Below are 22,637 nucleotides of genomic sequence, written 5' to 3'. Positions count from 1 at the left end.
CCCCCTCAAAGTCCAAAGTCCCCAGGAAGGAGCTGGATAGCCACAGCTGGATCAGGATCAGGGTCCAGCCCTATTTGGGGAACTAAAGCCATAAGGGGTGGGGGTCCCACTGGACTGACACTCAGAGACCACTTTTGTGGTAAGGAGGCAGTTTAGGGGTTTGGGAAGAGGCCATGCCAAAGAGGAGTGGCAGGGTTCAGTGAGAGGCCAGGGCCTCCTGGATGGTACATGAGAGGTCAGAGGCGATCCAGGCCTGTGCCTTTCCCCCCATTTCTGGCTCTGTGCCAGACCCTTGGACCAGTGGGGGTCTCTCTCCCCTCAGAGCTTTTCCAGAATCTGCTACTGCAGAGCCAGAGTCAAGACCCTGGCTGTGCCACCCACTACATTGGCGAGTTCACTGCTGCTGAATCCATGATCAGGACTGAGAGGGAGAAAACAGGATTGGGATTTCTGGGGTTGGACAATGACAGCTACTGCCTTCTTCATGGGTGACCTCCCAGACCGGGCCATGTCTTGCTGCAACTGAATCCCTGGCTCCGGAAAATGGGCTTATGCCACCACCATGCTGACCAGCTACTGGGAGAAAGATCTGATGGGCAACCATAGGGCCACATATGCAAAAGCCTCAGGAAACCTCTGCCACAGTGGGAAAGTTCCAAACTTCTCAAAGTTACATGGGATAAGACAGCGCTCATCGGAAAGGAGCGCACCTGGAAGGCTGGCGTGCTTACTACTTGTCTCACCATCTCCATCTCTTCCACCACTTCCAAATCCAAACTCCAAATGTGGTCAATTACATGCTATGTCCCCAAAGGTACCCTGTCCTGCCCCCGGCCTCCGGGCCTTTGTATATCCTCCTTCTGCCCCAGATGCCCTCATCTACCCCTGCTCTTTGCCTGGCTCCTTCTCAGTCTTCAGAGCCCCACTTGGAGGCCACCTGCTCCAGGAAGCCTTCCCTGTCCCTGCCTGGCAATGTCCCTGACTTGGTTAGATGCCCCACAGGACCACACTGCTTCCTGACATCACATCTTTCACAGAGGGTGGGGACTGCCCGTCCTCTTATCTGTCTTCCCAGCGATGAGCCCTGGAGTGAGTAGCTGTATCTCTGGCACCTGACACAGGGCATGGCATGAAGTGAAAGTTTCCCGAATTTCTGTCGAATGACTGGATGGCAGGCTGCTGAACTGTCATGACCTCTACGGAAACTGATCTCACCAAACTTCTTTGGACAGATTTCGGAGTCATCTCTGAAGACCCCAGGTGTGCCACTAAATGCAGGAAAGTTAGGCAGGCGGGGTGGGGAGGGTAGACCCCAGGAGAACAGCGGCTTCCTCAGAGGATTCACAAACACACCAAAGTCAGACTTTTGGCTTGTTTGAAACCAGTAACTGGAAGAAGACACTACCGGACCTGAGGATTGCACAATTCCGGGAAAGTCACCTCATTCCACTGATAACAGAACCAAGTGTCAGCAGGCTTTCAACAGCCCGGAACTCAGCTAAAATCCACAGACCTCAGAACCGCCAGCAGCTCGAGGACAGAGTCGGGGAGGTGTGGCTGGACAACAGCTCATGAGGCAGAAGAGCTGTGTCAGAGGTGTCAGCGGAGCACAAGCCCTGCCTGAGGCCATGGTGACTGGCAACAGCTGGGCAGTGGTGGGCCTTGGAAGCTGAAGGGTGGTCTTGGCATGGACTCTGGTCCTTGGGGTGCAGGCTCTTGGGTCCTGCTCGGGGTGGTCCTGTGAAGCACTAGACCCCTAGTGGGTCATCTGGGAGGGTCTGGCAGAGCTGGACAGCCCAAGGATCATCAGGGCTCAGAGAGTCTAAGGTTATGTCAACCTGGCCTGCCCAGAACTGGATCAGGCAGGGGCACTGCTCTCAGCCCTAGCAACACACACTGACACTTTGCTGCCAAAAGCCTTTAATATGCCCTGGTTCCAGGCTGTGTTCAGGAAAGCGGACCCAGTGGTGCTTCCAGCTTCATGGTTCCCAGGCTCAGGTTCCTCCCAGGGGAGGTGGAAGGGCAGCCCTCACACCTGGCACCCCTGAGTGCCATACTCCTGGAGGAAGTCGTTGAGCTGGGCGCAGGCTGCCCGCTGGCGGGTGCTCCGGCACAGGCGTTCAGAGGGCATCTCCTCGATCCAGCTATTCGAGTCCAGCAGGTACTGGGGGCTGCAGGGGACAAAGGGGCAGTCAGCAGGGCTCGGGAGGATGGCAGGTGGGAACGGAGAGCACAGGCATCTGGCTTCTGAGGGGCAAGGCCTAGTTGGTGAGGCATGGGGAGGGCAAGAGACTGAGGGGACCAGATGACTCACTGTCCCTCGAGGTCGTAGGTGGCCCCATCCAGACCCATGATCAAATATTCTTTCCCAGGTTCCAAGCGAAGGCGGCAGGAAGCTCGAACCAGGAAGTTGCGCATCTGATTAGCAGTGGCCTTGACATCCTTGGCTGCGGGGATGATGTGCGCAAAAGCGGTCAGAGGGGAAGAGAAGGTGCAGGGTGAGCCCAGGCTGGGGGCTCTGTATAGATCCTCTCATTCCACCTTCGCCACCCCCATGGAGAGGTGCCACTGCCTCCCTATTTATGGCCAAGTCCAAGGCCTCTGACAGGCCAAGGGGATTTTCACACTTCCAGATGGTCAGGTCCTCGGCCACACCTCAGCCTCCCTGTCTCCCCCCAGCCCTGCCCGCCTCTCCGGTTTGCTTCATACTGAAGTGCAGGACTTGGGTGATCTTGGTCTCAAAGAGGCGGAAAGCAGCTCTGCTGTCTTCTCGGAGAACCTTAACCTGGAAGCCTAAGAGTGGGTGAGGAGAAGGGGGAAAGGTGAGTTTGAGGCTGAGAGGGTAGGAAGTTGGTGTCAGAGCAAACAGGCTATGTGCATGACCTGTAAGAGGAGCAGGCTACACCCGGAGAGACCAAAACAGCCGGTCCCCGAGGGAGGGTCAGGCCAGGGCCTCGGTGGGAAGACTGACCGTACTCCACACGGGGGTAGTAGCAGGCAAACTTCATCCTGTAGCCATCCTCGTCCTGCAGACCCCGCTCCAGGGCGCGACGCTGGCGAGGGCACTTCCCTGAAGTTGGGGGCCCCATCAGACAGTGCGGGGTGCCCCGGCCATCCCGCCTCGACTGCCCCGCCCCAGGCCCTCAGTCTCACCCTCAGCACACTGGCAGACTTCAGCAGAACACAAGGTGGCCAAGAGTCTGCTCTTACTTGGTGCCCCGTAAAACACAGAACATCTGCGCTCTGGAGAACAGAGAGGAGTTAGGGCCCCTCCATTCTGCCTCCTCAGTCCCAGGGAGCCCCAGGGCTCTCTGCCCCCCTCACTAGCCCGGTGTCCACCGTCCCATAGGAGGGCACCTATGCCAAAGCTCTCCTGAATTCCAGGGTGTCCCGCAGTGCTCACCGGGGTTGTAGTAGTCGTACAGGGTTGCGCTGGCCGGCTGCACCAGCCCCACCGGCACTTCCTGCACAGCCTCAAAGCCCACGCACTCCCGAGAGGTGGGGACCTGGCCAAGCGTGAGGAGGAGAGATAAGAGACCCACTCCCTGGGCCCTGCAGCCCCCTGTACTGGGTTTCCTTGGCCTGTTTTTGTTTGGTTCCTATTGGCCTTCTCTCCAGTGTCCTTCACATTCTGTTACCTTCCTACTCAGAGAACTCTCAAAGTTGCTCTGCAAGGTCTCTGGTGACTTCACCTCCCAGAGGGTGACCTTGCCCCAGTCTTCACTGCCCCAGGCCCTCGGCAGAGTCTTGCATCATGGACATGTTCTCTGTGAAACTGTCACTAAGCTAAGCGTTAGCTTCTGGACCACCCTTGGTTCTGACCTGGTCATTTCTTACGTTCCCTCCTTCAGAACTTCCTTCCTCAGAGCTCCCCTGTGGGGGTCTCAACCACTCCCTGGCTTCCAGCAAACCAGTCCAGGCTGATGATTCCCAAACTGAACTTGCAGCTCCATCCTTGCATTAGGATTGTGGCAGGACCTGTAAGTTCTCCAAGGCACTCCGCCTGCCCCCAAACCCACTCGCCCTCCTCACAGCCTCATCTTTGTCATGGATACAACTGGGTCCTCCTTTATTTGCCACAACCTAACTGCAGGTTCTGTCATCCTGCCTGACCCCCCGGCTCAGGTCCCAGGCCTGACCCCTCCTCGTGCCCACGCGGGCCCAGTCCACACGGTGCTGTGCCGGTGTCCCTCCTGAGCCAGGCTGCTGCACCGTCAGCTCCCTATCCGGGAATCTTGCTGGCTCTGTGTTTTCCATTGTGTTCAACCCAGATGTGTCAGCCAGGCTTCCCCAGCTGATGGGGGCTGGCCCCTCTGCACACACTGGATAGGGGTCTCCCTGACCTACAAACAGCTGGCTAATGACAGCCACCACACCTTTCTCACATTTTCTCCCAGAGGTTACAGTAAATGTTCAAAAAAAGTTTTTGAAGGCCGGGCATGGTGGCTCTGGCCTGTAAATCCGGTACTTTGAAAGGCCTAGGCCAGAGGATCGCTTGAGGCCGGGAGTTCAAGACCAGCCTGGGCAACAGAGCGAGACCCTGTCTTTACTAAATAAACAAATAAAAATGTTTTGAGGACCGTAAGAGGGCTGATAACTATTTTAGCCAAATAAGGTCATGAAAAGACAAATACAGCTATCATCTATGGCCACCATCACTTTGTAAAAGAAAATATGCTTTAATATTTTAAAAAAGATAGGAAGTTCAACAAAAACACAAAGGCAGCCCCTCAAGCTGAATAAAACCAGCTTTACGAAAGGCTCCCTCTCAAGCCCCGAGGGTCCCCGCTGACTGGCATCGGTCCCTGCCGCCTGCAGGTCTGCCCCTTACTCTGCTGTGTCTCACGGGCTCACATTCTTGTCCTTCTCTCTGATGACATCATAAGTTCTCAAGAGCAGCAGCCGCTGACACAGCTGTCTCCTGAGAAACCCCCTAACGCATACTCAGTAAACCCGGTGCCATCGAGTCCCTTCCTGCCTCATCTCTCCCCACTCACCGAGTCAAAATACAGCAGGACGTGGGGCCCCTCGGTCTCAAAGTGACTCACGTAACGGTCAGAGAGGGAGGTCAGCTGTGGAAAAGGGGAGTTGGTCACAGGCCCTGCACATGACAGGGCTCAGTACCTGGGGCAGAGGGGGTTGCCCTGGGTGGTTGACCACACCTTCTCCAGGTCAGCACGCAGGGCGTGGAATCCACTCAGGAGGGTGATGTCCGCGATGGCCATGCCAGACAGTCCCACCTTGCCATTCCGCCTGTGGAGACATGTGAGCTGTCGTCCAGGTTCTGCCTGTGCGGGCTCCAGAAGCCCAGCCCCAGCCTGGGTCCTGCCCTCCCTCCCCTGGCCCAGGGCAGCTCCCGGTGCCCACCAGATGCACACGGTGTAGTGCACCCTGGACTCCTGCTCCTCCACCACCTTGGGCGCCTCCCTCCTGCGGCGGTTCCTCCGACCCTCAAACAGCTGCAGGGGTGTCACAGGCTGCAGAGGGGCATCTGGGTCGTCCTTGGCTGGAAGCTCATCGTACTCATAGTCCTCATAGTCCTCGTTTGCTTCCCCTGCACAGGGAAGCATTGTGAGGAGGGCCGGGATGGCCACCCGGCTCCCTGTGCCAGCCCCTGCCGGGCCCCAAGGCCTCCCAACCCCCACACTCACTCGTGTACTCGACGTGGCCTTTGACTGTCACTTCTATCTGCAGGTCCTGGCAGGTCGTGTTCTTCATGTCCAGGACATTGTAGATACGAAGGACCTGGCTCAGCAAGGGGCAGGGAGAGGACACAGGACATGTGAGGCCACAGACCTCTCTGGTGCCATACCTAAGGGCGTCTCCCCAGGCTACAGGATTTGAGGCCTTCAGCCCCTTTTCATCCCCGTCACTGCACAGTCCACACACACGAGTGGCACCACATTCGCCACAGGCACCGGGTGAGACAGAGAGGTAAAGAAGCAGGGGCCTGCCCCCAGAGGCCAACACGCTAGACTGTGCTGGGAAGAGGCTGGACTGAAAAGCTCAGGAAAGGCTTCTGGCCAAGGCTTGAAGGAGGAGAAAGAGCTTGTCCTGTGGGCCAAGAAGCAGGGAAGGACAGGAGAGGCAAGGGGATCTGTGTGGACAAGGAGATCTGTCTGGCCGGAGAGGTGGGCAGAGGCCCAGCCATCTGAGCCATGGGCAGCGGGGAGTGACTCTTCCCCAAGTCTGATCTGGCTGGGGCTTTTGGAAGGTCAGTGTCACTGCCGTGTGGACAGTGGATCAGACAGGGGAGACAGGAGGTAGAGAGAAGGTCCAGACAGGGAGAAGCCCATCTTAGCACAGAATCTAGGATCCAGCACCAAGGGCCACAGGCAGCAGGGGAGCAGAGGAGGAGTCACTAGGGACATAAGCACAGGCCTCAGAGACGGGCCACTAACACGGCCTCTAGAGTAGTGGGCGGGCTCCTGGCTGGGAGGGGCTCCCATCAGCCAGACGAGAGACACACAATGAAGAAGGGCTTTGGGACATGCCTCGTCTGAGGTGCTGTGGGAGTGGGACGAGTGCGGCCCATGGTTCAGGGAAGAGGCCTGGGCTGAGGAGTGGGATTTGGAGCCATCAGCACTGAGGCGGGTAAAGGAAACAACAGGTACCCAGAGATGGGGAGAGCAAGCAGGGGGAAAAACACCCAGGACGGAAGCACGGGACACCAACCCTGAGGTGTCTGCCTCCTTCCCCGGACCATGCGCCTCTGCCCACAGGCCTCTCACTCCACACCCTCTCCTCTGCCAGTGCCCGGCCCCGCCCCTTCCCTGGCCCTCACCTTAAGCGTTCCTTTGCTGTTTCCTCCCACCTTCACATTGATCTTGCTGCCCAAGGAAAACTTTCAGCAACAGAAAAGGGAAGGCGATGTTAGAAGGGCACAAGCAAACCTGTTTTTGTGGCTCCAATAACTTATCTCCTTCCTCAAAACAGCCCCACCTCCTCTCCCCACCTCACATTTCCACAAAGTTTATACCAGCACGTGAATTATCTCACTTCAGCCTTCTAACAACCCTGTAGGGTGAACTCTGCATATGTTACTCTACAAGTGAGAAAACTGAAGCTCAGAGCTCCAGGTCACACAGCCAGGCAGTCAGTCTTCCCCCAGAGACCCCAGGAAGAAGTGCCGCAGGGATTCCACGGGTGGCAGGGTGGGGACGGCTTCTGGCCTGGCCACAAGGCCCAGGTGTCCTGGCTACCCAGGCGAGGGAGTGGTTCACCAGGCAGTGGTTCACCTGCAGCTCCTCCTCCAGGCCGCGAATCTGGCGGTTGTTCAGCTGCAGCGCATGGGACTTGAACCCATTGCGGCCTGTGGAGCTGAGAGTCACATTGAGTCCCCTCTCCTCAGTGGTGTGGGAGGCAATCCAGTAGGCAGACAGGGCATCCAGGGCAATCACCGTGTCCTAGGGAGGTTGAGCCAGGACTCAAGCCCTTGGTCTCAGGACTACCCACCCCCAGAGCCCGGGGGCGGCCCCTACTTGGGTACTGCGGAATCCCCCTTGGAAGCTGCCCTGGCGGGTGAGCCAGGCCGCAGCCTGGTCTGCCATCTCTGCTTTGCCCTCGTGAAGCAGGAGGTGCAGCAGGGCGTAGGCTGTGGTTTCAATCCACAGGGCTGGGGCCTGGGGCACGGGGTCGGATGGGTTGCGAGGAGCCGGGGTGGGCGACACGGCATTGCTCTGAGAACCAGTGACTGAGCCCCAGTACAGGTTATCTGGAAGTGAAGGGAGACCACGAGTAAACAGGAAGGCAGGGAGAAGAGCCTGGTCCCCTGGCCCTTAGCCACCCCCTGCTGGGCTCTCCTGATTCTCCCCCAAACCACCCCTGCTTATACCTTCATTCCTCCTCTGAGTCTTCATCCAGCCTCTCCCTCTGGGCACACTCAGGGATCCTAAGGTCCCCTGGGCCTCAGGCTCACTGCCAGGAGCCCCTCACCCCTCACCTCCAGTCTCCTGGGCCATTGCCATGAGGTTGTTGTGGGCAACACCCCGCAGGTCCGCAGGGGCCTTGGTCAGTGTCAGGGCATAGGCTGTGATGGCGGCTGCGTGGGCACCCAGGTGCCCAGCACTTGCTTTCTCCCCCAAAAATGAGTTTGCCTTTGAGATGGAGGCTTCCTGGAAGAAAACGGGAGGAGGGTCTGGGGCCTGGACCCCTGGGTTCCTGAGGAAAAAGGGGGAGAGCTGGGGGCCAGCAGAGGGCAGCAACGCCACTGAACTTACCACTCTCTGCTTCAGTGGTTCTGCACCCTCATCCTGGAAGACGGCCAGCCCATGATGAAGGGCGATGGTCACAAAGGCTGTGAGTGCCACAGTCTCATCATTGCCCACCAGACCCCCCTAGCGAGGGGAGAAAAGAAGATGTCAAACAGGAGGGGGAAGGGGCAAAGAGAGTCCTCCGACAGGCACTACTCGGGCCAGCCCCAGCATGCCCGCACCTGCATGCTCCTGTCTAACACTGGAGAGAGGTCCTGGAATGAGCCGTCAGCCTGCTGCTGGGACAGAAGCCAGTTACATGTCTCCTGCAGTTTCTCAGGCGAGCCTTCTACCTGCTCCTGGGCCAAACTCAGGACCTTTAACACAAAGGCTGTGAGCCTGGAGGGGAGGAAAGGAGGGTTGGGGATAAGGACTTGCTTATCGTTATGCCCACGCCCCCAGGTGCCCGGTTATTCCCCCTCCCATTGTACCAGCTCTGTCCCGCCCCTGCCCCGGCCGTGACCCCCTCAGAACCCTGGAACTCCTCTCCCAAGCTCACCAGGTGCTGCTGCTCCGTGACAACCAAGCCGCATATGAACCATCTGCCTTCCGAAACTGCTGGATCCGCAGGTAGCCTTGGAGAGGACAGACGGCCGCTCAGGTGACACTCACCCTTCTGCTGTTTGAGCCCAAGGCCATGCTCCCCATCCCCATCAGGGGCCCCCTTTCTTTCCCTCTGTAGCCTCCTGGGCTGTCCAACTTCCAGTAACTGTCCTTTCCTGGCCCCCTCCTGCTTGCCCTTGCACCCAGAACCTTTCTGGATCAGATCCACGGCGTGGTCCTTGGTCTCGGGAGGCAGTGTGCTCCACTGCTCTGTCTTGTCCAGGTAGCGGGAAGCAGCCAGTGTCGGAGCCAAGTAGATCATGGTTTGCTCCCCACAGCCTCGAGGAAGCCTCAAGAGGGAGGCCACGCCTCCTGGTGACAAGGCCCCCTCAGAGCCTAAAGTGTCCAGTGGATCTGAGGCTACATGGGAGGGAGAGGGTGGAGGTCTGAGGACTCTGCGTCAGAGGCTCACGGGGAGTGGGACCAAGCAGGGATCCACAGGTCCCACATGAATCTGAAGGTGGCCACTGGGAAGGGACTAAAGGGCACTCCCACCTGTAACCCTGACGTAGCTGTTAAAGTCCCCATCAGGGATCATATTGGGATCAGAGTTGCCAGGAATTTCCAAGGTCCGGCCTCGGTGATCTGGGGAAATGGGGGAAGTTGGCAGCCTGTCCTGCTGTCCACATCCCCCACCACCTGTACCCACTTAGGAAACCAATGGCTGGAGGTAGAGGGTCACTCACCCAGGGGGTTCAGTTCATAGACCAGCTCCTCTGTATGGATGGCCCCTTCCTTCTGTCTCAGGGAAAACATGGTTGTGAGGTCACACATGACTACAGCCTGCCCTGCCAGCGCAGACTCCCCCGGGCCTTTGAGTTTCAATTCCAGGGACAGAGTTGGATCAGAATTGTAGATGTGAACAGACCAAGGCATTGGTTTGGGTGTTGGGCCCCTGGCCTGGCCAGCAGAGAGAGCGCTGAGGGTGGAGGACAAAGCTAGGGGCCCGGGGACTTATATTCAGGGGTGCTCTATTCACCTCAATCTGCAGCACCTTAGACACCGCATCTCCCACAGGGAACTCGAAGGACCCTCGAGCCACCACCTTCAGAGACACAGCGGCGGCTGCCGTGGGCACCACAGAGAAGGCAACAGGCCGGGCAGAGCCCGCAGGCACCAGCACCTGCTGGGCCAGCCCTCCGCCCCCAGCCAGGCACAGCCCCTCCACTGGGGACACGTGGACGCTCACCTGAGGGCAAGAAAACGAGGATGGCCAGAGTCCTGGCCCGGTTAGCCTCCCCACCCCTCATGGGCCCTGGCTCCCCCAACTCCTGTATGCTCAGGCTCCCACGGGGCCTCACAGTCAGGTTTTTATCCAGGTAGTTATAGAGGACAGGCCGCAGCTCCAGCTGCTCAAAGCGGCGGACAGACACGGGCAGGCGGAGGTGCAGGTGGAACTCGCGGAACACCCGGAGCTGGACTGGGGTGGCCACACATAGGCCTGAGGGAAGGGCAGCGTGGGCAGAAGGGCAGAGATCAGAGGGGCCATCAAAGCTTCAGGGCCACAGGAGGGAGGGGTGGGGGTGACCCAGCTCTGTCTCAGTCTGCCTCTGCCCTCTGGCCCATGCCAGCTGCACACTGGCACAGACCTCCCCAGATCACTGGACACTCTTCCTACACTAAGGCAAAGGGAACAGGGAGCTGGGGTACAGGGAAATGGAAGCGGGATCACCTGAGGCCCGGACAGGGTGACCTCACCTTTGGTTTTGGACAGGCTCAGGCCATGGATCTCCCACGTGGTCAGAGAGTCGGGGAGCCACAGTGTCAATCTGTGTAGGGAAAGGCAGAGAAGGCCCGTCATACCGCGGCTGGCCCCCAGACACAGCGCAGAGACAAGGCTGGGCCAAAAAACACTCTCACATTTGAAAGCGGTCCACTGTTTCCACTCTCCAGAGCCAGTTCTCCGGGAAGAAGCTGCGCACGGGAATGTCATCCTCATCAATCAGGTCCTCCTCCTGCAGGATCTCCAGGGCTGGGGGACCACGGTGGACGGGAGTGAGGAGGGGACCGTTCTGCCTTTCCAAGCGCCGCCACCTGTGCCCTAGCCCCACCCAGCCCCTCACCTCGTTGGAGGCCCGCCTGGCCCCTGTCCCTGTTCTTCTTGCGCAGACTCTCAGCAAATTGGCAGCAGGACAGGAAGGGCTCCCGGCAGTCCGGCTGCTGCACGCGGGCTGCCCGCTGTTCGCAGGAACGCATCATGGGCAGACGTGTCACCCCATCCTGGCAGCAGCGCTTGGCTGTTGGGGAAGCATACTGACCCACTGCAGGGCCAGGTGGGGGTGAGCATGAGAGGACAAAAAGGACATACACCTCAGCCCCCGCCCCGAACCCTTGAGACCAGCAACATAAGAGAGGCTGGTGGAGAGAGCTGCCCACCCTTCCTCTTGTAATCCCGGAATTCGGATCTCTGGCCCCAAATACCACACGTTGGTTCAGCAAGCAGCCGAGGGGCAGAGAGGCAGATCCCCAACCCGGATCCCAGGTGGAGAGCCCAAGGTGGAGAGCCCAGGTGGAGAGCCCAAGCTACTGCCTAGGCACCCGCAACTCACATTTCTCATTAATCGCCTTTTGGAAGTTCACGTTTCTCTTTTTCCGGGTTGTCTTCTCCTTGGGACAGCTTAGTCCTGGTAGAGAGAAAGCCTGCAGTCCAGCCGTCAGGCACTCGGCCTCCTCCCCTCCTCCCCTTCCCCTGCCCAGCCCTTCCCGCCCCGACTCTTCCTACCTGGACCCCTCAGGCCCTTCCTCCTTCCTTATCTTCCCACCACCCACTCCCCTTCCTTCTCTGTTCTCACTCTTTCTGGATAAGGTCCATTGGTCTCCATCAGAAAAGGCCAGGCCCGCTGCCTGGAACACCTGAAGGGCGCTGTCCCCACCCCCAGGACCACAGCCGAGGTCATAGCTGTTCATAACTTCAAAGACCTGCAAGAAAGACAGGAATGCCAGGAGCCAAGCGTGGCTGAGGGGCAGGACCGAGCACTCGGCACAGGTGAGAGGGCAGCGCATGGGGGGATAGGAAAGGATACAGAGCCAGGAGATGGAGACCACAGGGCCAAGTGGGGAAGAGACTGTGGGGAGCCTCAGTGGGATCCAGGGGCTGCGCCCAGGGCTCAGGGAAGCAGGGGGATGAGCCACGGAGGGGTGAGAGGGCTGTGGAGAGGGTCTGGACAAACCTTGCCCATGTTGAGGGGCTTGTGGGACTTGCTGCCTGCAGCATACAGAGCTGTGTCCAAGGCTCCCAGTGCCACCAGGGCTAGGGAGTCAGTTTCTAAGTGGAGCTTCACGGACTCCCCGTTCCGGTACTGCTTGGCACCGTCCACGCTGAGCTCCAGCTGGCAGGGGCGGGAGGCGGGGGCGGTCAGAGTGGGAGAGCTTCCTTCAGTCCCGGTATCCTCACTGCCCCCAAGCTAAATCCATGCCCTGTTGGCAATCACCCTGTCCTCAACCCCCTCAGCACAAGTGCCGTCTCTCCTGACCCCGGTCACCTTGCCCTCGCAGGCCCCAGCCTGGACATCCACTCGCAGGGAGTTGGCCACTGGGTGGTCTCCATGGTAGTAGAAGGCCACAAAGTAGAAGGCGGGTGCCAGGTGATGGTCCACAAACACCGAGACCGAGGTCAGGGTCCTCTTGGGCTCTCGATTCATGAACACGATCTGCCCTCGGGATAGGATCTGGGCCAAGAAGGGGAGGGACAAGAGTGGTTGCCTCTTCATGGGACAGCCTCAGCCTTGAACCTCCCAGCCCCACCCAGAGGGCTCTTCCCTGCACCCCAGCCCTCCTCGACTCCCCAGCTCATGCACACCATGTAGTAGTAATGAGAAAAGGTGGCCCCACTGCCCACGGCTCGCAAGTTCAGGTTCAGAGTGTCCCCAACACGAGGAGGTCGAGAATCCGGCCGCTCAATAGACAGAAACCCAGGGCCTCCTGAAGGTGGGGCTGCCACAGTGAGCCTGGCTATGGCTGGATGGGGAGAGCCTGCAGATACCTGGAGAGGGGGGCAGGTGCGAATAGGGTAGTAGCTCAGAGCCAGGTACCCCACCTTCCCCCCAAGTCAGGCCATGGATCCTTGGGACCCCAGCTCACCCTCCTCCCCTTCCCCCACCATCTCCCAGGGGTCCGAGGAGTCCTACCGAGAGCTGCAGCTCTGAGATGGTCTGAGGGATAATTATTGGAATGCTGACTTGGCCACTCCCATCTGTGCTTTGTTGAATGTCCTGGACTTCAGGAACAGACCCAGGAGAAGACACCCTGGCAGAAACTTTGACAGGAATGCCAGAAGCTGGGGAGCCTGACATCTCACGGACCAAAGCCTAGGCAGGTAAACGAGGGCAGGCAAAAGAGAGTGGTCAGACCCTGAGCCCTCCTAACTACCACACCCTCCCTACTCATCCTTCCCCTCTGGAAGAAACCTGTAGCAGGAAAGGGGCCCCAGGCACAAGGTGTCGCTTGGTCTTGCTAAGATCCAAGGAGAAGGGAGATGACACAAAATACCAGGATGTGAGCTCTGCCTCCTCCATCTCCCCACCTGCAAGACAAAGGACAGAGAGAGGTGGGGGACAGAGCCCAAGAAGAGAGGGACAGGAGGACAAGTGGGGAGTGGCTTGAGTGGTTCCCTCCCACAAGACAGTGAGCTCCCAGGGCGCAGGCCGCCGTATTCCTGTCTGTGTTGGGAAAAGGACTTGTGGGGTGCCTGTATAAACTGGCCATAAAAATATGGGACAATAAGTTGTGGAAAGCCCCAAGAGGCCTCTGAGGAGAAAAGCCTTCTAATTGCCATGCTCAGAGTGAGACCTGCTTTCTCTTATCTGTAAACACTGTATTCAAGGAGAAAGACCCTCCTTTGAAGCACTGGAATGTGGACAGACGTGCAGGCTCCTAGTTAAGCCCACTCCCACTAGCTACTCTCCGGTAAGTTAAAGATATGCTGTTTGAGCACAAAGGAGATTCATTTAAAGCGCTTCTGCTATAGATTATGCCTGTGACGCACTGCTACCCTTTCACTGTTTTGCCCTGAACATCTGCTTCTTAGATCTAAGTTATGGTACTCAATAAATAGTGTGGAGACCAGAGCTCTGAGCCTTTTGCAGCCTCCATTTTGCAATTGGCCCCCTGGCCTCCACTCTTTATGAACTCTCAACCTGTCTCTTCTCATTCCTTTGTCGCCACCAGAGTTCAGGTACCCTACGGGTGGTGTTGAGGCTGGTCTCCAACATTCTGGCGCCCAACATGGGGCCCAAAAGAATCCGGTGAGGAAACGCTCAAGCGTGTGAAACAGAGGACCAACGAACAATGGACTCCCAAGGACATAAAAGTTTTAACCTCTACAGGTAAGTGGGGCACCCAGAGAAAGCTAGGGACACAATGGGAAAAACTGAAAGTAAGTACACCACATATTTGAGCTTCCTACGGCAGCTCTTCAAGCATGGTGGGGTAAAAGTTGATACGGAAAGTCTTATGGATTTGTTTCATGCTATGGAACAATTTTGCCCTTGGTTCCCAAAACAGGAAACTTTGAAATTAAAACATTAAGAAGGAGTTGGAAAGGACCTTAAAAGAGCATATAGAGAAGGAAAGGAAATTCCTTTGCTTGTTTGGTCACTTTGGTCATTGGTGCGTGCAGCACTGGAGCCTTTTCAGATAGATAATGAGGCTGAGTCAGAGGAGGAGAGAGAGGAGTTTGATAATCAGAACTCTGAACCACCTCTACCAAGTACTAACAAAAAGGAGAGTCTGAAGGTGATTTATGCCAATCTCCCCAGTCTCCCTAAACCTACTCAAAAAATTGTTCAGCCCACGGTTCCTCTAGAGGAATGTCCAGAATGGCCACCTCCTCCTCAGCCGAGTGAGTGCAGGGGGAAGGAGCCCGAGACTCGGCTCACCGAGACTCGGCTCACTGTGCCCGTTATTGCCTGACCCACAGTTCATTATGGAGATGGGGCAATTCAGGTTCACCCAGTGAAGGAGCAATTTCCCTTAAAATGGATGACCCGGCACCCCATCTGGGTCGAACAGTGGCTGCTCCCTAAGGAAAAGTTGGGGGTGCTTTATAAAATAAACTACTAAAAAAAGGATGTATTTCACCCACTTTCTCTCCTTGGAATTCCCCAGTATTTGTAATTAAGAAAAAGTCCGGTAGATGGCGTCAACGCTGTAATTCAACCGATGAGAACCTCACAACCTGGGCTCCCATCCCCCACTGTGCTCCCTAAAGAGTGACCGCTTGTTATTATAGATTTGAAAGACTGCTTTTTTACAATTCCTTTAGCAGAGGCAGATTTCAAAAAATTTGCCTTTACCATTCCTGCCGCTAATAACAAAAAACCTGCAGCCAAATATCATTGGAAAGTTTTGCCCCAGGGTATGTTAAACAGTCCCACAGTTTGTCAAACTTTTGTAGGCAGAACTATCCAGCCTGTTAGAGATCAATTTCCAGATTTGTGCAGCAAAACATAGAGACCAACTTATTCAATGTCATTAATCTTTGCAAAAGACAATTACAAATGCTGAATTACTTACGGCACCTGACAAAATTCAAACAACCACTCCTTTTCAGTATTTGAAAATACAAGTACAGGACAGAGCCATTAAGCCTCAAAAGGTTCAAATTAGAAGAGATTCTTTCAAAACCTTAAATAATTTTCAAAAATTGTTAGAAGATATTAATTGGATTTGGCCCACTTTAGCAATTCCTACTTATGCTATGTCTAATCTCTTCTCAATATTGAGGGGAAATACCAACTTACACAGTAACAGAGAACTAACACCCAAGGCCATGAAAGAGTTATGAGTAATTGAAAACAAAATTCAGCAAGCCCAGGTCAGTAGGATTGACTCAGACTTGCCTGTATAATTCATTGTGTTCCCTACTTCACACTAACCACACAATAATGGGGGTTATTGTTCAAAACGATGATTTAGTTAAATGGTCCTTTTTGCCACATAATACCATAAAAGCACTTACAGTATACTTAAATCAGATGGCAATTCTAATTGGACAGGCTCATATACGAATTATTAAACTTTGTGGCACTGAGCTCAATAAAAATTATAGTTCCAATCAATAAAAATCAGGTTAAACAGGCATTTATTAACTCAGTTACATGACAAATTAATTTAACAAAATTTGTTGGATGTATTAATAATCATTATCCTAAAAACTTTTCAGTTCTTAAAATTAACTACATAGGTTCTTCCAAAAATTACTCATGATGCCCCTTTGGAAGGGGCCATAGCTGTTTTTACTGGTGGGTCTGGTAAACATGAAAAAGCAACAGTCTGGTGGAGACCACATAATCCAATCACTTGATCTGAATTTACTAACATTCAGAGAGCTAAGGTTATTCTGTGTATTTATTTAAAAACTATTACAGCCCACTCTGTGTGGTCTTTTTCTTCAACTTCAACAATTACTAGACCAAGGTACACATCCTACTTTTATTACACACATTCGAACCCCCAGCTCTCTGCCTGGCCCATTGGCTTATGGCAATAATCAAGCAGACCTTCAGGTTATGACATCACTGCTTGACCAAGCCACCCAATCACATCGATTATTCCACCAAAATTGGAGAAACTTATCTAAGTTTCTCCAATTGTGTAAGTTGAAATAATTTCAACTTACAAAGTTATTCCAATTGTGTAAGTTGAAATAATTTCAACTTACACAGAGGCTGGCTAAACAAATTATCCCACAATGCCCAGATTACCAGCTCACAGGCACATCCCCTCCTTCAACAGGTGTTAACCCTAAAGAATTGGAGCCTAATCAGTTGTGGCAAACAGATGTTAAACACATCCCTAAATTTTAAAAACTAAAATATGTATATATATCCATTGTTACCAACACTCATCTAATTATTACACATTTAAAAAAATAAAAGTAAAAAAAAGACTAAGACAAAAATCAAAAAAATACAAAAAAAAGTAAAAAAATTTAAAAAGTTATAAAAATGTACCTTTAGTAAAAAAAATTATAAAACAGAAAAAGTTAAGACATGTTAAAAATTGTCTGTAAAAGTCATAAAAAATGTTATAAAAAATTTTATACAAAGAAGGTTGTATAATTTTTGACTTAAAGGTCTAAAGTTTTAAAATGATAATTGTAAAAAATTCCGTATGTAAACGTATTTACTAAAGTTAAAAAGATATCATCCAGTTTTTCTATAAACTAAACATTAAAATAAAACACAAGTTTTTCTTAAAACACTAACCTGCTCTTTAAAAATTGTAAAAAGTCTCTTAACACAGACTCCACTCCTAAAATTTCCAGTACCAGCCTAAAGACTACGTCCTCATCAAAGGATAAAAAATTAAAAAATAAAAAAAAATTTCAACCAGCCTAAAAAAGACCCTACGGGAACTACAGCCTCAACAATGCAACTTCCACAAACAACACAGGCCCCAGACATTATACTAAAAAAACAAAAGTCTAAGCCAAATAATTTATTCATTTTTAATTCTCTCACTTTGCCTACTACCTATACCTGCTACACTGTATTAAGCTCATACCTTAAATCCGCCTTTCTTCTGCCCTATTACTTTAACAAACACCCCCTTCTCAGCTTCTAATAACATAACTGCTTAGCTAAAATAAATTAGCATACCCCCAGTGGGGTTCCTCATTAATAACATATAGTAAACTAAGATGCCAAGTAACACTACAGGTCACTCTTTTACTAAAAAAAAAGTTACTAATTATACTCATGTTTGTCTTCTGTTATTTACTAATCCTAGAATACAAAGCCAAAATAAAAACAGTGACCTCCTCGCCTAACAAACCTGTGGCTACAACAGCCCAAAATTATACCTATTGGGCAGGTGTCCCATTCCTGCCTTTAATTAGGCCTGTCACATGGTTAAAATCCCCGGTTGAAGTTTATGTTAATAATAGTGTTTGGATCCCTAAGCCTACAAATACTCATGGGCCCTCTCACCCAAAGGAAAAAAAAAAAATGTTAATAAATGTGTCCATAGGTTATCAGTTCCCCCCTTTTTACATAAGGCCAACTATCAGTTGCCTAAAAGGCTACTGACAACATTGACTAGTTAAAATTCCAGGTCATAATCAAAGACCAGTATCCTATCATTTATTTTCTGGATGGAGCCCGGATCATTCACAGAGTTCAATTCAATTAAAACGGTTTAAGCCCCCAAAAAAGAGGTGCCAACAACCTCAACAATGGCCAAATAATTTAAAAATATTAATTTTAAAAAATTACATCTCTGATCACACTATGGTACTACAAAATAATTCCTATGAAATTGTCATTAATTGGTCCCCTAAGGGGACCTTTACAGTTAATTGTACCAATCAAAATAATAAATACAAGACAAAACTAAAACAGAAACTACACTATCAAAAAGATAACACTACTTACACTGAAAAACGTGCTCATTTTCCCATAATTTGGACCAATTTTAGGACGGCCGGCCCACATCCCAAAATAATTAATCCAATAATAGGCCCTAAACACTCCAAATTATGAAAGTTAATAATGGCCCAATCTCATATTTAAGTTTAGAAAAAAATATATTATCTTAAAAAAAAATGTTAAAAACTTCAATTTGTGTATCAGTTTTCTTCCAACCAAACAGTGCCCATTCAGAGTTGTGTCAACCCTCCTTTTATGTTAATGGTCAAAAATATTGACATTCGACCTAATTCTCAAACTATTACTTGTCAAAACTGTCACCTTTTCACCTGTATTAATTCCACATTCAGTGTAAAAATATCTGTGTTACTGATAAAAACTAAAAAAGGAGTTTGGATACCAGTTTCCCTCAACAGACCTTAGAAAGCCTCTCCTTCCATTCATATTGTCACAAAAATGTTTTTTAAAAAAGTGTTTACCAAAACAAAGAGATTTATTTTTACCCTTATAACAGTCTTATGGGCCTTACTGCAGTCACAGCTACTGCTGCGGCTGCTGGAATTGCTTTACACTCCTCTGTTCAAACTACAAAATATGTCAATAGTTAACAAAAAAATTCCTCAAAATTGTGGAATTCTCAGACCCAAATAGACCAACAATTGACAAATCAAACAAATGATCTTAGACAGACTGTTATTTAAATGGAAGATCGTACAATAAACTTAAAACATCAATTACAAGTACAATGTAATTGAAATACTTCCAATTTCTACATAACTCCCCATTCATATAATACTACTAAACATCATTTAAAAAAAGTTAGACATCATCTAAAAGAAAAAAATAAAAATTTAACATTAAATATAACCAAATTTTTAAGAAACAGGTTTTTAAAGCATCTCAGTCTCATTTAACTCTCCTGCCTGAGACTGACATTCTCGTTGGAGCCACTGATGGACTTTCAAACATAAATCCTCTTAAACGGATTAAGACCATTAAAGGATCAACTATTACAAATTTTACTTTAATGTGTATCTGTTTATGCTGTTTACTTTTAGTCTACAGATGCAAAAGACGCTTCTGAAAACAGACCAAACACCACAAATAAGCCATAATAGCAATAGCGGTTTAAAAAAAAAAAAGGGAGGGGGGCATGTTGGGAAAAGGACTTGTGGGGTGCCTGTACAAACTGGCCATAAAAATATGAGACAATAAGTTGTGGAAAGCCACAAGAGGCCTCTGAGGAGAAAAGCCTCCTAATTGCCATCACGTTCCCATGCTCAGAGTGAGACCCCCTCTCTTATCTGTAAACACTGCGTTCAAGGAGAAAGACCCTCCTTTGAAGCACTAGACAGACATGCAGGCTCCTTGCTAAGCCCACTTCCACTAGCTACTCTACGATAATTTAAAGACACGCTGTTTGAGCACAAAGGAGATTCATTTAAACCTCTATTGCTATAGATTATGCCTATGACCCACTGCCACCCTTTCACCATTTCTCCCTGAACATCTGCTTCTTAGATCTAAGTGACTGTACTCAATAAACAGTGTGGAGACCAGAGCTCTGAGCCTTTTGCAGCCTCCATTTTGCAATTGGCCCCCTGGCCCCCACTCTTTCTGAACTCTTAACCTGTCTCTTCTCATTCCTGTGTTGCCCACTGGACTTCAGGAACCTTACGGGTGGCGTTGAGGCTGGTCCCCAACATGTCTGTGCATGCTGAGGCCCAGCACAGGACATTGAACAACACATGTCCACTGGAGGAGTGAACGAATGAGCAGAACGAGCAAATAAATACATAAACTGAGCCAGGGAAAAGGGCTGAGTCACAGAGACAGAGTTGGAGAGAGACCAGGTCTCCTGGGTGTTTCCTAGTTTTGAGTCTGAGATGAGGTGGGAGAAGTGGGGTGGTGTTGGTGCTAGAGGACAGAGGGTTAGCTCAGAGGTCAGAGGCAAGGGTCTGGGGTTACAATAAGGGAAAGTCACCCACCTGGAGACTCAATGATGGCTGCAGCAACGTAGAGGCGCAGCCCCTGGAGGTCAGTAATGCTCATATTCAGCTTCTCCAGGGTGTCCTGGAACTCTGCCTTTGAGAGGACAATGTGGCTCTGTCCATTCACCAGCTGGGGCATAGAAAGAAACAGGACACAGGGTGAGACTGAGTCTCCCACCTCACCTCCCTTGCCCCTTCCCCTCCCCAGCCCCTATTCTCCTTCCTACCTTGGTCTGACTCTCCAGCCCCCGAAAGAAAGTCTTCTTACCATCCTCATCCAGGAGCCCAAAGCGCACATATGCCACCCCCTGCACTGGCTTCCCATAGATGTACCTGTCGTGGCAGAGAGAAGAGGGTGGGCCAAGGGCTGGGGGAATAATGGCCTGAGGGCAGGGAAGCAGGAGCCCATTCATACTGAGTAGGGAGCAGGACCCGGTGCTGGTGGGCAGAGGTGGGGAGGGAGGGATTACCTGGCCTGGATGTCTAACTGCATTTCATCAAGATGGCCTGGCACCGTCAGGATGTAGGGCTTTCCAGGGGTGATCTTCACCTCAAAGTTGGGAAGGACTGACCCAGGGTGAAGGGATAGGCAGGTCAGACTCCAGCTCAAAGACTCCCCTCCGCTCAGGGCTGTGGCACCCATATCTCCCTGCCTTGAGCTGCTCCCACTACCTCTCCTTCCACCCTTATTTCCTTCAGGAAAGCAGCTGCCTGTCCCTCCAGTTTCCAGCTCTCACCGTATTTCTTCACCTCAAACTGGGTGCTGCTGTTGGATTCCAGGCCATCTGAGAATCGGGCTGAGATCTTCCAGGTCCCTGGCCTGAGAATGGACAAGGAAGGGGCTCAGCCCATCTGTACAGTGCGGAACGGAGAGCCAGCGGCCTGCTTCCCTGGGAAGAGGACTGTGGGGGTTAACCAGAGGCTCAGGAGACTGAGGGTCAGGGCATCTCAGGATGTGCCTCTGTGTGGGAGGTGGAGAGCCTAATAGGAATTGGGGTGGTGTAGCTTGGGGGCAGCCCCCACATTGGGAGCGCTCACTCTGAGATGTCTGGGATCACAAAGTCATCCTGGAAGATGGACGAGGGTATGTACACCTCCTTCTTCCGCACGCGGAGGCCGTGAGAGTTCTGCAAGGGGAGAAGTGGTCACGGGCAGGAGGTCACGTCAGTGGCCAGGATCAGGAAGGCCAGAGGTCGGGGACTCACCTCCACCGTGACTGTGATGGTGTCAGTGCTCGGGCGCATCTTTTGATCCAGAGCAAAGACCCGGTACCGAACTGGGAGTGGAGGAGGAGAGAGGTGAGCAGGGGTCCATGTGCAAGGGGAGGGTGGGTCCAACTCCACAGAGGGAGCAGGGGACAAATGTTTCCTAAGCACCCCTTCCGTGTGGCACTTTCTCTCAGGTTATCTCACTTAGGGGGCAACAAACTCATCCTGAGAGGGCTTGGAGGGGGTTAAAGGTTGAGGCCCTGGAGCTGAGACTCACCTCGCTGGCCAGGGTTGTAAATGGGCTGGTCCGTCTGCAAAAAGAGGTGCCCCCGGCGAGAGGAGAAGAGCAGGTTGACACCCTGGATGTTTGTCGTTCTGGACAGAGAGTCCTTTAGCCATGGCGACTGGGCCACCAGCTGGACCTCAGGGCCTCTGAGGAGTTGATGGAGGCCACAGCTCTTGGCATCTTTCAAGGGCACCTGTCGGGAGAGGGAGAGGGAGCAAGAGAGAGCTGACCAAAAAGGACAGAGACCAAGGGAGAAACATGGAAGGAGAATGCCAGGGTGGGAAGACTGGAGGGGAGGAGGCCAGTGGGAAGATGAAGACACTTACAAGACAGATGGGAACAGGGTGGGAAGCCCCCACAAGCAGCAGGAGGGAATGGGGTCTGGTTACCTGGAGACTGAGGAGTGCGAAGTCTCTTTCCGAGCTAAGGGTGAAGTCCACCTTTGGGGAGCAGGGGACGTTATTATGAGACGGGTTTCTCAGGAACACTGATCCTTTCACTACCTGTCCTCGGGGCACATCCTGGAGCTGCACCCCCACCGATAGGGGGACCCCCAGATGAACCACAGAAGGAGAGAACAAGAGCAACCTGGGGAGAACAGACAGGATCAGCAGTCAGACTTCGCTCTGACCCCTCCACCCCTGCTCTCCCTCACTCCTGAATCGGGTCCTGTTGCCAGCCCTGCCCCAATCCAAGCACCCAGCATCCCGCCTCCAGGACCTGGGCTTCTGCAGAGATAAGGTGAAGAAGCTGGATGCCCAGATCAGCCCCCAGAGCAGCCTCATGACTGGAGGATCCAAGAGGGGTCAGATCCGTCTGTCTGTCTGCTACCTTCTGGCCAACCTAGGGCTTGGGGCAGAGTTGACTCTGGACCCTGCTCCTCCCCCAGCCCAGCTAAGCTGGGAAACCACGTGACAGCCAAGAAGTGC

General features: G+C 52.6%; 1 protein-coding gene across 2 annotated transcripts; it reads right to left on the bottom strand.

The window, feature by feature from the left end:
* Positions 1 to 1,903: 1,903 nt before the first annotated feature.
* Positions 1,904 to 22,565, bottom strand: LOC129039433 (complement C4-B). 2 transcript variants are annotated; one of them, XM_054493191.2, is made up of 41 exons: positions 22,429 to 22,565; positions 22,098 to 22,296; positions 21,700 to 21,901; positions 21,420 to 21,490; positions 21,253 to 21,341; positions 20,952 to 21,034; positions 20,685 to 20,781; positions 20,442 to 20,547; positions 20,212 to 20,344; positions 13,262 to 13,377; positions 12,983 to 13,162; positions 12,655 to 12,837; positions 12,338 to 12,523; positions 12,026 to 12,184; positions 11,648 to 11,774; positions 11,405 to 11,479; positions 10,919 to 11,116; positions 10,716 to 10,827; positions 10,554 to 10,624; positions 10,157 to 10,296; positions 9,835 to 10,044; positions 9,542 to 9,593; positions 9,351 to 9,440; positions 9,006 to 9,215; positions 8,752 to 8,827; positions 8,435 to 8,591; positions 8,220 to 8,336; positions 7,943 to 8,114; positions 7,482 to 7,714; positions 7,239 to 7,406; positions 6,785 to 6,844; positions 5,652 to 5,745; positions 5,368 to 5,554; positions 5,163 to 5,253; positions 4,998 to 5,072; positions 3,404 to 3,506; positions 3,154 to 3,243; positions 2,972 to 3,070; positions 2,710 to 2,793; positions 2,315 to 2,447; positions 1,904 to 2,171 (listed from the first exon to the last, which is right to left on the bottom strand). In XM_054493191.2, exons 1-41 carry the CDS (start codon positions 22,491 to 22,493, stop codon positions 2,030 to 2,032), a joined length of 5,235 nt encoding a protein of 1,744 aa, XP_054349166.2. In that variant the 5' UTR covers positions 22,494 to 22,565; the 3' UTR covers positions 1,904 to 2,029. The 2 variants fall into 2 exon arrangements, with proteins under 2 accessions (XP_054349166.2, XP_054349167.2); XM_054493192.2 differs by lacking the exons at positions 21,420 to 21,490; positions 22,098 to 22,296; positions 22,429 to 22,565 and having other exon boundaries at positions 21,700 to 21,742.
* Positions 22,566 to 22,637: the final 72 nt, after the last annotated feature.

The sequence above is a fragment of the Pongo pygmaeus genome, chromosome 5, assembly GCF_028885625.2.
Source record: "Pongo pygmaeus isolate AG05252 chromosome 5, NHGRI_mPonPyg2-v2.0_pri, whole genome shotgun sequence".
Taxonomy (NCBI): domain Eukaryota; kingdom Metazoa; phylum Chordata; class Mammalia; order Primates; family Hominidae; genus Pongo; species Pongo pygmaeus.
This window is presented reverse-complemented; position numbering and strand designations above follow the sequence as displayed.